Source organism: Panthera tigris, chromosome D3, assembly GCF_018350195.1.
Source record: "Panthera tigris isolate Pti1 chromosome D3, P.tigris_Pti1_mat1.1, whole genome shotgun sequence".
Classification (NCBI taxonomy): Eukaryota; Metazoa; Chordata; class Mammalia; order Carnivora; family Felidae; genus Panthera; species Panthera tigris.
In genome coordinates this window covers 24,786,376-24,802,637 of record NC_056671.1, presented here as the reverse complement: position 1 = coordinate 24,802,637, position 16,262 = coordinate 24,786,376, and the positions used below count along the sequence as shown (strand labels likewise).

Genomic DNA, 16,262 nt, shown 5'->3' with positions numbered 1-16,262 from the left:
GGGAATATCTGACTGCTCCAGCCTCCCCAAGGAGGCTTGGGAGGTTAGAAACAACTCCACACAGGGTCTTGTGTAGTTCCTGGGCTTAGAAACCTTGGGCTGGGCCCCATTATACCCCAGACTGACCGTATGGTCAGGACCAAGCCACTGGACTCTCTGAGCCTCAGGTCATTTGGCTGTGAATGGGAATAAAGACACACCTCCCAAGGCTACTGTGAGAATTAAATCCGATTAAAGAGACTATATATGCGAAGAGCCCTAGAAACTATAAATGAGAGTTTTTACTTCAAGTCGGCAACTATTTCCTTTGACTAGTGAGCCAAGAACATCGTATCTGCCATTTTTCCCGCCCAGGATGGGAAGATGTTATGTGCCCGTGTGAGGAGAAGTGCTTTCCCGAGTAGTAGCCTCGTGGAAACTGACAGCAGCAGAGGCGGGGGTGGGGGTTGGGAGTGGTGGAGGGGGAAGGGAAGGAGGAGGAAGAGAAGGTCGTGGCAGGGGCAATCACTTTCTGTCACTTGTGCCAGGCACAAGGCTGCCACAGCACCAGCTCAAGCACTGTGGACAATATACACTGGGAAGGAAGCCTGGCCAACTGCTGGAGTGACCCTCAGACTGGATTAGATCTCAGCTGCCACATCAAAATTGACTTCTATACAGTTTTGTTACAGTTTACGTCTTTTCTAGAAGGACAACAGGGCTTGCAACAGGTGGGTGTTTTCCTAGGATTCAGGCCCTTAAATTTCACATGACTAAATCTTACACGATTCCTCTTGTATGGGAAAGTGTTGTTTGCTCTCAAGGGCAAGGGCTCTGAAGAGCAGAGAGGGCATCAGCTTCTTGGGCAGCTGGCTACCAGTGTTACACAACCCGGGTAACATGTTCTGGGCAATGGAACGCCTTTGTGCTGTTAAGGAACACCGGGGGGGGGGGGGCACCGCGGTTTGGGGTTGAACTAATGATACGGCCTCTGAGCTCCTCACTCCAAGCAGAGGCGGTCACTCAAACTGTGTACCCTTCCTTCCGAGTAGACTCTGAACTCGATCTCAGAGTACACCGAGAGGCCACCGCAGACCTTTTCACTCACCTTCCTGTAAGTACATTACTGCCTGGGAATAGTTCTGCAAGGCATGATGGGTCCTTCCAAGGCTGCTATAGGACACCGTCTTGGCCACCAGGTCGTTCATCTGTGCCGCGATGCTCAAGTGCTGTTCTTGATAGACCACAGCCCTCTCGAAGGTGCCCAGGGATTCGTATGTCAGGCCCAGGTTCCCGTAGGCTCGCCCCTGGCACGTGGGGTTATTGGTTTCCTCTGCTATCTGCAGGTCAAGCTGGTGGTACTGCAGGGCTGTATCATACTCCCCCATCTGCTGGTAAACGCCACCGAGGCCACAGGCCGCGTCACTTTCCAGCGCTCGATCTTTCATCTCTCTAGCAATGTTCAGTTGGCGTTCCAGGCAGGAAATGGCTTGTTCGTAATTCCCTAATTGGCTGTGCAGACTTCCCAGCTCTCCATAGGCCTGGGCTTTATTAAAGGCCTCCCCGAGCTCATGGGCGACCACGAGCCTCTTTTCAAAGCACACGAGGGCCTGCTGCAAGCTCCCCATTGCCCTGTGGGGATGTAGACAGAAAAGCAATGATATTATTTTGTGCAGGTGCAGACATGCTAAAGCCCCTGAGAAAATGAAAAGCATTTGTCACTGTCACTTACTATAGAAGCTCTTAACTCCTCTTCTAGCTAGAATCTATCATGTGCCCTTAGAGTGAGATACAGGGGAATTTCATAATCTGGAAAGCAATTCAAAAGTCATCTCTTAGTGACCTTCCCAAGAGCTTGAGATTCAATGGGATATACACCCCAGAGGAAACATAAAATATATTAATAGGCACAATGATAGCAAGTGAACTGTTTGGTTCTTTGGGCCTCCCAATTTCCACTACCGCTTAGACTATGTTTTTGAAATCACTTTACAATGGCTATAAATCTTTCACCCTGAGCTCCTCAGAGCACTCTGTGGGTGATGATTTAGTTTGACCCTTGCCCTTCCTCCACTCCAGGAGCCCTAATCCCCTGCTGATCTGGAAGGGCCGTAAATTCTGCAGACACAGACACCTTCTTGGGTTCCCCACATTCAGAAGGAAAGCATCACCTTGGCCAACAGTGTGTCTTTTTTGTGCTGCTAAGAGATGACATGATAAGGCTGGGAAGAGCATGGATGTTGGCGGCAGACCAAGCCAGTTGTGTGGGGCACATGAATTCCTTTCCCCGAGCCTCCGTTTCTGGATGATAGTAAATCCCACATCCCAAAGCAGATCATAGTAAGTGTAGAGTAATACAGGACTGCCATAAATATTAAGCAAGATATCACTGCAAGGTGCCTGGCATGATGATGATAGCATATGTTTACTCACTCCTGCCATCCTCAGATGGCTTTCCCTAAAAGCAATAAAGTGGGAGTCCTAGTAATTGGTGGGGATAGATGTTATGTTAATAAACACAAATTCGTATAATGTGAGAGGCCTTCGGTAAACGTCAGTTGAATGGATGCATTCACCTTTCCTGTTCCCATTATCCCTTTTATCCCGCTCACTATGAATGCAGTCAAAAAAGCACTGCATTTTGGGTCAGACAGCCCTGGGTTCGACTCCGGGTCGTCCTTTCTAAGCTGTGCAATCTTGGACGTTGACTCAACCTCTCTGGGCCTTAGTTTCTTCCTCCGTAACATAAGGGTAATAACATCCCTGCTACATTCACAAAATTATCGGAGGAGCCAAATAAGACACGTATGAAAATGCTTTGTAGTTAACAAGCTGTCATGCAGACTTAAGTTGCCATTACTGCCACAGATGCTCTTTGTGCGTGTCATCGACCACATTCGTCCCCTGTCATTTTTACCTGTGTCCATTTCCTAGCCCCCGGTAAGCCTTGGCTTGGTCTTGCATGCGATTAAGACTCTGGGCAACAGACAGATACTGCTCGTAGTACTTGATAGCTTCCTCATAGTCACCCAGGGCCTCGTAGCAATCTCCCAGGTTGCCGTAGGCCCGGCCCCTGTCGAGCACAGACTCATTTCCACTTAGCTGCTGCAGCATGGCCAGCTGCTGCTCGAAGTAGCCGATGGCTTCTTCCATCACATTCATGTTCATCTTTGTGATGCCCATGTTGCCATAGACCTGGGCTTCCAGACTGGGGTCCTTCAGCTTCTGCCCTAGATCCAGCTGCTCTTCGTAACACTTGAACGCCATTGTGTATTTCCCCAGGGCCATGTAGACAGCAGCCAGGTGCCCGTGAGCTCTGCACTCCCCCGGCAAATCGCTCAGCTCCTGATAGACCTCTAGTTCTTGCGTGTGATAACCCAAGGCCTTGTCGTATTTCTGGATCATGCGGTACGCCGTGCCCAGTGCTGCATACGCACTGGCTTCCAGTCTTCTGTCCTTTACGTGGTGAGCTAAGCCCAGCTGCTGCTCATAGAATTTTATTGCACCGTTTATATCTTTTTTACAGATGAATATATCACCCAGGTTCCCTAGGGCTCGAAATTTAGCCTGGGAATTATTCAGGGACTGGGCGAGGGACAGTAGGTACTTTTGACACTCTTCAGCTTTGCTGAAGTTCAGCAGAGCCTTGAAGGCTAGGCCCAAGTTGCAGTAAGCTTTCGCCTGGCTCAATTTGTCGTGAAGGTCTTTGGCCAGCGCCAGATCCTGCTCATAGTACTTTACTGCCTCCTGGTAATTTCCAAGGCAGTAATGGGCATAGCCGAGATTGTGGCAGACCTTCCCTTCTCCTTCCATGTCTTGAAGGTCAGGAGTGAGACGCAGGTACTGTTCATAATAGGGGGCGGCCTGGACATACTCCCCCCGAGAGCAGTGGAAGTTGCCCAGGTTGCTGAGGGCCCGGGCCTCGCTCTGGATGTCACGAAGCTCCCGAGCAATGTTCAGGTGGTTCTGATAATGTTGCAGGGCCCGGTCATGGGCACCCAGGGCCTGGTAAGCCACAGCCAGGTTCCCGTGTGTGGATGCCTGGGAGGCACGGTCATTCACTTCCATGGAGATCTGCAGCTCCTGCCGGTGGTACTTGACAGCCTGGTCGTACATGCCCAGAGCACTGTAGGCATTACCCATGTTCCCATAGGCACGGCCCTGGGCAGCATAGTCACTCAGCTCCTGGGCGATGCACAGGTGGGTCTTGTGGAGTTTCAGTGCAGTATCATAATCGCCTTTCATCTGGTGTATGATTCCTGAGAAAGAGAATAAAGGAATAGAAAGAGGTTAGAATAACTGATGAGCAATTTGGGGGAAAAAATGTCATTCGCAACTCAATTTATACTCAAATACAATGCAGATGAATTAGAGAATTTAAAGTAACAGAAGGTAGCATTAAATATTTATCAGCTCTCCAGAGGGGAGATAGCTTTCTAAGCTTTGAAGCAACAGGAAAACAAAACCGAAAACCAAAATAACAAACAAAAAGGACACATTTGATTGCAAAATTAAGAAGTTTTGTACTGAAATAAATATCTAAAATTTAAAGGCAAACACAATGCTGGAATATATGTGAAACGTACATGACAAAACCCAGTAGCTATTGTGTATAAAGATTTCACTTGGTTTGATTAAAAAAAAAAAATCAAAACCCCAATTTACTGAAACAGGCAAAGAACAGTAAGTGTGAGCAGACAACTCACATCCAAGAAATACAAAGAGTAACCACAGGGGAAAATGCTAATTTCTTTTAATAATCAAAGAAATGCAAAATAAAGCCATCCTGCAATACCATTTTCCTTCAACTTAATTAGCAAACAAAAAACTTAGGAACCACCCTATACTGAGGAGGTTGCCCCGAAATTGGTAAACACATCACTGGCTGGACATCAAGGAGAAAAGACCGTACAGGAGCGCGATGACAAGAGCCACAAACACGGTCCTGCTCAGACCCCGCAATCCTACTCTGGGGAATATATTCACAGGAAATCACTTGACAAATGCAAAAGCTATTCACATAACAATCTTCACTACAGCATTTATAGATTAGTGGGAAATCAGAAACATCTGAAACAGCCAACACTGGGGGGCTGTGGAAGTACATTTTGGTACATCAACTCGACAGAGGATTATGCAGTCATTAAAAGATAATTATGAAGTCTATGTAGAAAAATGGGGGGAAAAGGTTCTTCCGCTAATAAGTGGAAAAAGCAGAAAACAATGCCGCACGCTCCCTGTGACAACATCTAGGAAAATAAATGTGCGCACATGGACAGGACCTTGAGGGGATTATGCAAAAATGGAAACTGTCGCCTTGTGAGGTGATGGCATTTGAATGATTTTTTTGTTCCAAAATTTCTTGTAATTCTGTCTATAGCTTTTACAGTCGATAATAACAGCACTTTAAACAACCCTCATAAACTATGCTATAGCTGCTAAGCTATTGTTTCTACAAGCAGTTCAAAATGGGATAGATCATCAATATAAAAAATATAAAGTAGTCCAAAGGAGGGATATCATCAAAGTAACTTGGCAGGCACCTTTAAGCAGAGCCTGGTTCATCCCAGTGGGGCCTGGGGTGAGGTGGTGGTGGGGGGGGGGGGCACTGGAAAAGATGGAGAGAATCTAGTACACAAACAGGTTTCTCCTTGCCCTTGGCTTTGAACACACTCTTCCACGACTTAGTGTGTGACTTTTTCAGTGACGACCTAAACCTGCAGAAGTACAAAAACACAAAAACACCAAGCTGGGTTCTTGTTAAACATCTGAACTGAAAATAGACACGCCGAGAAAGAAAGTTGTCAAAATGCAGCCCCCACAATTTGCTTATCTCTGTGACACATTTCATTCACTCGCTCATGCGCTGGGCCGGGATTTACTGCGTGCTAAGCCTTGTGGTAGGCAGAGGGGGCAGACAGTGAAACCAGACACAAGGCTGCCCTCAGAGAGCACACAGGGTGTATAAGGGGGACAGTCAGGAAACAAATAATGTCAGCACACATCAGAAACGCTGAGGCGAGATGGGGAGAGAGGAGCGCATGAGGGCTGCCCTTCTGGCCAACGTCCTCTCCTGCCTGGGGTAGAGGTCTGTCCCTCCATAGGAGTTGCGTGTACCCCTGGGCCCAGCCAGCTCTTTGATGTTAACTAGACTCAGGATACTGGATAAATCATTTAGCCTCTCTGGACTTTTCATAGTTCATCTATAAAGTGAGGAAAATAATAATCTCGATGCCAATCTTAGAGGCCAGTGGTAAGGATCAAATGAAATAATGTATGTGCAAGGGCACTATAAACTGCAGACTGAAATTCAAATATTAGTAACTGAAATTAGGCTGAAAATAGGCTTCCTGGAAAGGAAATCCTCAAGGTGGTAGAGATTAAACAAACTATGGTTAATTAGTCTGTGCATTTTCTTATGAGTGTAAAATATTTCACAATTTAAAAATAACCCAATCTATCCCCCAAACCAAGAGCACATTGTATATAATGTATGTTAGCTAACTTGACAATAAATTTTATTAGGAAAAAAAAAACTCAGTAAATCATGGTCTTCTATATAATGGAATAACATAGTTCCATTAAAGATGGTGAAGGAGGTGGGGGGGTGCCTGGGTGGCTTATCAGTTAAGTGTCCGACTTCAGCTCAGGTCATGATCTTGAAGTTTGTGGGTTTGAGCCCTGCGTTGGGCTCCATACTGACAGCTCAGAGCCTGGACCCTGCGTTGGATTCTGTGTTTCCCTCTCTCTCTGCCCCTCCCCCATTCGTTCTCTCTCTCTCTCTCTCTCTCTCTCTCTCTCTCAAAAATAAACATTAAAAAAAATTTTTTTAATGGTGAAGTAGGAAAAAACCCTTTTGAGTTTTCCCTAGAACAAATGAAACTTAATTAAAAAAAAAAATGGTGGGGCACCTGGGTGGCTCTCCTTGTCTGTCTGACTCTTGATTTTGGCTCAGGTCATGATCCCAGGGTTGTGGGATCAAGCCCCATGGTGGGCTCTTCCCTGAGCGTGGAGCCTGCTTAAGATTCTCATTCTCTCTCTCTCTCTGCCCCTCTCCCCCATTCACTCTCTCCAAAATAAAATTTAAAAGAAAATGGTGAAGTAGAAGATTATATAACGACATGGAAAAATTACAATGTTAATGGAATATATGGCCACAAAACAGTACATTTTAATAAAAACATTAATGTGTACATGCATGCTTACATTTGTATGTACACATACAGCATAGAATTTATTTAAATGTTAACAGTAATAATCTGGGTGGTGAAATTGCAGGTATTTTTTCATTTTGCTTACCTGTATTTTAAGTGTTTTTTTTTTCCTATGATGAATGCATAACACTTGGCTTAAAAATTACTGAAAGTATTTTTAAAGCTCTGATCCATCGAGCAAAGTAATACTCCTGGGGATTGGGTCAGGTCATTCCCTGGGTTGGAGATGTCACCGGTATCCTTGCTGGAAGGATCAAGTTTTTCAGAACCTGTCTCAAGGTTAGAAACTCTAAGCTAACCAAGAGGCAATACCTTAGCATCACCTAGAACCCCATTAGTGGTGAAAAATTCTTAGTGACAAACATTTCAGTTCTAAAGACCTGATTTTGGCCTGTATCCCTAAACTGCCTTTACGTAAAAAGAAAATTTTTTAGATTTCAAATTGCCGGGAATTCTTCAAGGATATGAATCATTTGCTCCCTCTGTCCCCAGCTTCTGCGTTTCTGAAATGAGAGTGAAAATATCTGCCCAGACAAGAGTCCGTGGGTGGGAACAGAGTCAGAGCTGGGGAGGGCAGCAGGGGTGCCCACATTTCCCTGAGCACTTGCTCCCACAGCAAAGCCTTTGCATTGATCCCTCCCCTCCCCCACAGCTTTTAGATTTCTTTGCAATGGTTTTTAAAGCCAATATGATCATTAGTAGGTTTCCAAGATGATGTTAAGATGTTAAGCCATGTGAGCCCTTCAGAGAAGGCAATGGAGGCAGTGGAGGAAGCTTGAGTGTTTTGCATGCTCCCTGCCACCAAGGACACAGGTCTCCCTTGCTAGTCCCCCCATACACCATCCTCCAGGAAATTGGCTAAGTGTCTGGAAGGCACATGACCATGGAAAAGGCACAGAACTTGAAGTCAGCAGTTGTGTTTTAAAGCACAATGGGAATGGCTCCCATCTTATTTGGCTGGGTACCTTTGAAATAGTCAACTGATGTCTCTGAACCAACCTTCCTTCCTCCTTCCTCCTTCCTTCCTTCCTTCCTTCCTTCCTTCCTTCCTTCCTTCCTTCCTTCCTTCCTCCCTCCCTCCCTCCCTCCCTCCCTTCCTTTCCCTTTCTTTCCTAACTAAAAACTTTTTGGTATTTTTGTTTTCTTATTTAGGTCAGGTTACACCATCTCAGAGAAATGGTATGAGAATCATAAGAGTGTGTATCAATAAGCTTTGTGACCTGCAGCGTGCTGTCTGAACGCAGTACCGGCGGTATTTAGACAGAGACAGAAAGGAAAGGAATTCTCTGTTTCCTCGCATGGCCTCAAGAGTCTGGCCTAGTTAATAGGGAGCAGTTGGGATGATAATGGCTACCCAGGGTTCAATGAGTTGTGAAAGAAACTGCCTGCTGGTGATGGCAAAATGATCTGACCCCCAGCCAGCTCGCCTGCGCACTCCCCTTCCTCCTCCCCTTCTTCCTCGTCTGCCACTTCCAAGGCTCTATAGAGAATCATCGGAAGATTCTCAAAAACAGACTTCTGGACATGGGTGAGGGTAAGAGGCGATGGGCCTGGCTGAAATGGGAACTTTTTCATCTTGCCCTGTGTCTCTACTGTCGCAGCCTCTGCCAGCCTGGAGAATTCTGAACAGAACATTACACACTCTTGGCAGCCGTTCTCTTTGTTGAGGCAACATAAAAGCGGCCCTGAGAACTGCCAGCAGAGTGACTGCACATGCTGAGGAGATAATCTGCAGATCCTCCTTCCCTTTCGAGACCACAGCTTGATTTTCCAGGGCCGTCACTCAGATGAAGACTTACAGAGAGCCTGTCAGCAGGGGTGTGCTAGGTGACAACGTGCTGCAGGGGAGGGGGATTAAACGAAGATTAGTGGGGCAGAAGATCCTCACAAAGCCGCGTTCCTACAAGGGCGCGTGGAGAAAGGACACATGCGTATGGATTTATACATCACCACGGTAGGCCTCTGCCTTGGCATCAGGAATGGTCACTGCCTGGGATTAAGAATACTTACTTCAAAAGCTGTTGGGAGGCCCCAGGAGATGATACTTAAGACAAGCCAGCACAAGGGCCTGGGACATAGTAAATGCTCAATACAGTCTGCTTTGTATGATTAGCCATGACCAGCTAAGACCAAGGGGTATGGGATGAGCTAAGCAGAATTTCTACTGCGGTTAGAACATTTAGCATTTCAGCAGTGACTTCCATCTGGCTGCCTTTTCTCTTGTGAATTCTCTGGAAGCAGGGCCTCAGCCTGCCTCCACAAACAATGGAGGTGCTCTTCTCACTTACTGAAAATATGATTGCTCTACTTATGAATAGTATGTGATCCAAGTGGGGCTTTAAGAGCTCATCTGTTCTCTCCCACTGCTTTCCAGCGGGGTGGGATCTGTCGCAGCCTAGCTAAAGCCCCAGCTATTCTCAAGGGAAATGGTGAGCTGGGGGAGCCGGAAGAGGCTCTCCCTCAGGCTGACGTTATGAGTGACGTGACCCAGGCCCAGTGAGAGGAAGTGAGGCCATGGCAGAGTGGAGGGAGGGACTCTAGGTGCACGGGCCCTCAGCTGTACCAGCCCATCTGCTTCCAAACAGGAGGCATAAAGGAACTGTTATCAGTCTCCTGGGTGGGAGGGGGGGGGTACATGGGACAGCAGCTGTGCTAAGAAGTTCTCCTCTGTTAGAAATACATCTAGAAGTATTCACAGATGAGACGACATAGTGGCTGTGGTATGCTTTAAAAACACTCCAGGAGGGGAGAGAAGTGAGCACGTGTGGGTGGGTGGGTGTGGGTGCATTTATGAAAATAGATGAAAGCAGATTAGCAAAATGGTGATAACTGGGCTATGGGTACGTGGGGGTTCATTATACCATCCCCTCTACCATGTGTGGGAGTGTGTGTGGGGGTGTGACAAGTTCCATAACAGAAAGATAAGCCAAGTAATCAAGACGTTCAGAGAGATCCGTGCTGGCACATCCTTCTGTAGTTCCTTTTGGGTCAGGAAACTTCCCCATAGCTAAGTCCTGATGTGGATATTCAAGTTCATTTTTTCTGTCTTTGGGACCTCGCGAGAAAGAAATCAGCTGGTCACCAGCGTGTATGGGTATACCAGCCTCCATATCCCTTCTCTGGGCTGAGAGGACTGAGAAAACACAGTGCCTTGTCCTGCCGCTGTGATTTATTTATGCTCACAATATTGAGTTTTACCTTGAATTTCAAAAGATCGGCACCCATTATTCCAGCTCATTTGGCTCCCTGAATCCTCTCCCTCTCAAGCCTCCACACAGAGTTTACCCACAGTGTACCTAAAATGTCCCCAGGCTTGGAGTGGGGAGGAGGGGACAGAGCTGCCTAGTAAACAGATGGCTGGAACCGAAGGCACGAGAGCAAAGTGCTCTGTGTTGGAAATGCAACCAACTGGATGTTTTATCTCATTTTCAGGTTACTATTTATGAGCCTGGAGACCAGCCCATTATTTTTGCCATTGGAGGACAGCAAAGGTACAGAAATCTTTACATGCACTTAATTTCGAAATTAACTTCTCAGGTGATTTTAGCCACAAGCATGTTCCTGGTAGGTAAGCTCTTCTGAAAACCAGTGCCTGGCCCTCTACTTGACAATCTCCTTCATGCTTCAAAACAAACCTGTGAGGTCACTATTGTGGTCTCAGAGAAGTTTCAAGAACTCACTTGGGCCTGTAGAGCTCCAAGTGACAGGCCTGATACTGGGACTTAGGTTCTTCTGACTCAGGAGTCTGTGTTCTCTCACCCGTTGCCCTTCTGGAATGAAGCTGGAATGCCTTCCAGTGAAAGGCGGTCATGATTTTGGACCCACTCGTTCTACATTAATGTTAGGATTCTGTTGTGGCAAACCAATCTTGTGGCAGCTATAAAAGAACAAATTGCTGGTCTGGCTAAATCCATATCTAAAGCAGAGAGGTGTACATCAGAGAACAGGAAATCCTAAGAGGTGTAGGAATGCAGGAGGAGTAGGCAGATGTAATCATTCGTGGGGGCGTCACCTCTGGAGAACTCTTGGGCCACCACGAGTCTCTTCCGCCATCATTTATCTTAATTACATCTGTCTACCTTTTCTATGCAACCCACCAGGCTCTTCCTGTTCCTCCAAAGGGTAAGTGAAGTTAAGGGCCTGTTATCTTCTTTTGCTTCAGCAGCAATTGGGGATGTCTTCTGTGACACTGAGTTCAGTGGCACTTCTGTCCCAGGTGCCAACTGCCCTCCCCTTCTGTTTCAGTTCTGAGGAGCCCACTATAATAAGGTTGAGGAAATCCCTCATACGCCACCTCTCCCTCCCACAGACAGACTCCACTGAAAACTGTCTTTTTCTAACCCCGCTTTCCTGAGGTATAATTGACAAAACTGTATACATTTAAAGGATAGAATGTGATGATTTGATATGCGTATTCACTGTGAAATGATTACCACAATCAAGTTAATTAACACATCCATCACCTTTTTTTGCAGTGTGAATACCTAAAGATCTATTATTCTCTTAGCTACAATAGATATGACTAACTACAGCCACCGCCTTGTGCGTTAGATCCTCAGAATTCATTCATCTGACAACCAAACTTGCAGGAAATACAATGCTGCTGAAAGAGAAACAGAGAGGCCCTATTTGCTCAACCCCTGGCCCCCAAGGCTCTCCTTAGGCTGAACAGAGGCACAGTTTAGTTCCTCTGTCACCCCCTCTTGCCACCATCCCAACGGCGTGTGCTGAATGACAGTGACAAGAAGCCAGCCCGGAGTCCACTGGAGCCCACACTTATTTCACTGCCTTCATACATGGCCCCACTTCCTACTTCCCTCAGAGAGTTAAAACCAAGACTGCAGGTGAACAGCTCGGAAATTCCCGGGGCCTGTACGGCTGTAAATCCTGAGGCAGTGGGGAAGATTAATTGTACCATGAAGTAGGGGAAGTAATAATTAAACCTATTAAAAAGGAGGTGGCTGGAGAGGGGTGCTCCGGAGATGGATGATGAGGTAGGAAGTGCTAGGCACAGTCATCCCTAACGGCTGTGGCCTGGCCACTGTGAGAGAACTTGGTAGGAAGCCCGGAGCAGAGTGAAAAATACGCTGGGCCTGCCTGGCGCAGCCCCGCCATTAGTCACTGTTTGGAGAAGGCAAAGTGTGCCTGGTTTTCATTCTGAATCACAATAAGAGGAGGGAAGCACCCTCATAAGTTAACAATGCAGAGAATGTTACAGGGAGTTCGTTTCAATACGAAACAAACATTTCTTTTGTTTCAAGGTCTGGGGTTCAATCTCTGAAATGCAGAGATAACTGGTTCTGCTTCTCCCTTGAGCTGAGCCATAGAAAACTGGGCCAGTCCCACCTCCCGGGAGCACCTGCAGAGTCCCTCTGGCCTGCAGAGTAGAGGGCACACCAGTGACAATGGCATTTACAGACTTTGCGCGGACCCGGTACCAACCCAGCCGTTCCCGCCCCGTGCTCCTTAAGTATGGTACACCAGCCAAAGCAGCAGCCCCACTGGCCCTGTGGCTCAGTCCCACCCTACCTGGTATGCCTGACTTTCCCATCGCATTTGCTTGGTTTGAACTGCCTTTCTCCCCTCATCTGGGGTTGACTCTATAATGTTCCCTCCTCTGGTTCTCTTCTACACCCAGATGTGTATTTCCTACTCAGAAGAACTCAGGCATGGCCAAGGGACTTGTTTTGCCCAATGGGATGTGAGTGGAAGCGATGTGTTCCTTCCAGACAGAAGCACTTAAGAGCTGGAGTACGATATTCCGTGCTCTCTCTTCCCCTGCCTGCCTGCCTGCCTGCCTGCCGAAGCTGCGCGTTCCAGATGGCGCTGCTGCTATTGGAAGATGGAGCCGTGGCAGGCCCGGAGTCGTGAGGAGTATCCGAGCGTTACATGAACCTGTGGTAGCCTGGGTGTGAACAGAATACTCTGTTGTTTTGGACCACTGAGATTTGTGGGCTGTTGTTACTGCACCAGACCCTAGCACATCCTCATGGACGTACCATCCGATATCAACCCTCCAAGCCCTTGTCATAACCTACAGTTTCAAACTGTCCGTGTCAGGGGAAAGACACCTACTAACAGAAGTTTCCTGAAGGGATTCTGAGTCATCCATTCCTCTGGATGTCCTGAACTCTAGCCCTGAATCAAGCGAGACCACTGACATCTATAACTTGAACAAATGACCGTGAACCCACACTGAACAGGCTTCAGCGAATTGAGGTTTAATCTTAACACCCTAGGCTTAGTTGATTTTTTCTTCAAATTTATTATTAGAAAAAGCACACTGAAATCTATTATAATCTTTGCTGCTAAAATTTTAGCTATACTATAAACTTTGTTACCATAATCCCATATATAAAAATGTCTCCAGAAATTTCTTTTAGAATTCAGCTTTCCTGAGGAATTCTATGCTCCCATCTTTTGGGTTCATAAGAATCATGTGTTTCTCTTTTTGCTTTGGCCACAAGGAAGTTCTCACTTAGATATGAAATTCTAATAATAACAACCATGTTAGCCTGTAGAGGCTAACACTGTCTCGTGCCCTTAGGAAAGTAACTACTTTTCCTGGCCTCCTGTTTTCACCTCTCTCAGATGATGATTATGAAGATCAAATAAAACAGTGAAGTGCCAAGGTGTAATACTCCATTTTCCAGGGGCTGATATTATTTCAAACAGCTTCAGTTACCCCCGTCCTCGATATTACAAATAACAAAATCAAAATATGCCACTCCCTACACCATTATTTTACTGTAGAGTGTAATTCGCTCTAAGTCTTAGATGCCATCTTATTTCCAAAGCAAGCACACCAAAGGGAAGTTGATAACAGCTTCTCTCAACCAAGAAGAACACAAAGTTATGGGCTCTTGAGAATATTATAGCCAAGCTCTGCATGTGACATGAGAATGGGGCCCATTTCCTTAAGAGTCTCAGTCTGTGCATATAGGAGAGGAGACTCCTCCCACCCCCAAGGACATTTGAAAAGGAGATGGGGCGTTTTCGGTTGTCACAATATCTGGGAGCCCACACTGTCGGGTTGGGGGTGGGGCCAGAGGGACCAGACAGCCTGCACCACGTGGGAGAAGTCCTGCACAATAAAGAACATCACACCCTCAAATGTCAATACACCACAGTGAGCAACACTGGATACTCTGAGGTGATTTTATACCCTGGCACTAATTAATAATCTGAAAGAAAAACAAAAAACAAAAAAAGACAACTTCTGTCCTGTCATCCAGCTGAAGTTGTTAAAATAAATCATCAAAATTAATTATTTGGGAAGTATTTTGGCTGGCATCCAATAATTTAAGCAAAACACTGAGAAACTAGGAACCTTAATTCTAAAATCTGGCTTACTGGATGAATCTTAATGTCAAAATCCGGCTTACTGACTGACTGCCTTCACCAGTTTCTTACCCATGAAATATAATTCACTAGGAAGATAAATTAAAAGATACCTACAGGGGTGCCTGGCTGCCTGAGTCGGAAGAGTGTGTTGACTCCTGATCTCAGAGTCATGAGTTCAAGCCCCACATTGGGTGTAGAGATATTTAAATAAAAACATTAAAAATTAAAAAAAAAAGACACCTATAACAGGGCTTCTTTCCAATTTCATTATGATAACTAATAAGGGAGAGGGGAACCTTCCTAAATCATAAAAATAGTAGTAGCACTAATAATAGTGACAATAATACACAAAACTCTCCTTTGTGATCTGATTCAATTCCTGACACCAAGAACCAACTGTGTGGGCTCCCAAAGATGCATTTCCAGCTCGGACTTCTCTCTGAAATGTTAGTCTCCTAAATCTGTCTACTGGATGGACCTCAAGTAACCTAAAACTCAATGTTTCCAAAGCTATTTGTTGAATTGTTGAGCAGAATCCAATGAAACACTTCATGGCACTTGTCAGTTTTCAAAGTCCTTGGGCCTCCATTAACTTCTTTGACTCTAGAACAAAGGCAGGGTTGGGGGGGGGGAGGGGTTCTGCTTTCGAAGACACTCACAAAAGCCACAGGGCCGCTAAGTTACAGAGCTAGGACCTGAACCCAGGCTCAATGCCTCCCCCTACCCCCGCCCAGCACCTTCCCCCTGAATTATTTTGCCCCTCTGAGAGTCTGAGGCAGCAAGTGCTGCAGAATTCAGCTGTGCAATCTGGGGTGAGGACAAAGCCCATCCCCCAGGAATGCGCCATTCCCTCGGCCCAGAGAGGACAAGAAGATGGCACAGTGTGCCCAGACCAACAGGGAGCCCTGGAAACAGACAGGGAAAGGGAGGAGCAGCAGAAGAGCTGGCCAAAAGAACAGCCCTTCAAAAATGATTTCACTTTGCAAATTCAATTGCAAAGACAGATGGATTTTCCAGCCAGGCTGGAGAGCAAATTATAAAATCTGCTTTCCCAAGGCAATCGGGTCTGAAAGGCTTCATTTTAAAAATTCACACTGGGTAGAAAACTCAAACTCTATGATTGTGTGAAGTGTTCTAGCTAGATTAAGCATAATGCTATCAAAACAAGTGATTCATATATTCTGCTCATTTTTCTATTAGTACATGGGCTTTTGGTGAGGGCAATTTCAAAAACATGGAAAAGAGCAAGATGGGATTAAAACTGTGAATCCATTTACTGCTTTCAGTTTTCCTTCTCTTTCTGCTTAATTGAGAGGGATTTACTTAGGAAATTAGAGGCTCCTGAGGCTGGCTCATTCATGCATAGCACAGAGATGATATTTAAACATGTACTAGAAAGCTCTTGTGAACCGCTTTAAATCTGAAGTCCCATTTACTTCCTTTATTCAAGTTGTAGACTCACGAGATAAGGGGAACCTGTAGAAACCACCGAACTCGGGCTTCCCAGAACATTTGTTAGTTCTTAACATATCTCAACCTTGCTACGTTAGGAAGGGGTGGGTCCCTGTCTGCCCATCTGGCCAGATCAGTCAGCTGTCCATCTACACTCTTACCTCTGGCCAACCACTTCTTCCACCTACATATAAATAAAAGAACCACCTAACCTCTTCTCCTCTGATTATATACAGGAACATTAATGCAGAATACAATTAGTGTCAAGAGCCA

The 16,262-nt window shown here is 46.1% G+C and overlaps 1 protein-coding gene across 3 annotated transcripts in view; it reads right to left on the bottom strand.

The window, feature by feature from the left end:
* TTC28 (tetratricopeptide repeat domain 28) overlaps positions 1-16,262 on the bottom strand; it is a 626,414-nt gene that overhangs the window by 110,698 nt on the left and 499,454 nt on the right. For all 3 annotated transcript variants that reach the window (XM_042962136.1, XM_042962137.1, XM_042962138.1), the window contains 2 exons: positions 2,897-4,238; positions 1,088-1,611 (listed from right to left, as the gene is read on the bottom strand). In XM_042962136.1, coding sequence (XP_042818070.1) covers positions 1,088-1,611; positions 2,897-4,238 — 1,866 coding nt within the window. The remainder of the gene's footprint in view (positions 1-1,087; positions 1,612-2,896; positions 4,239-16,262) is intronic.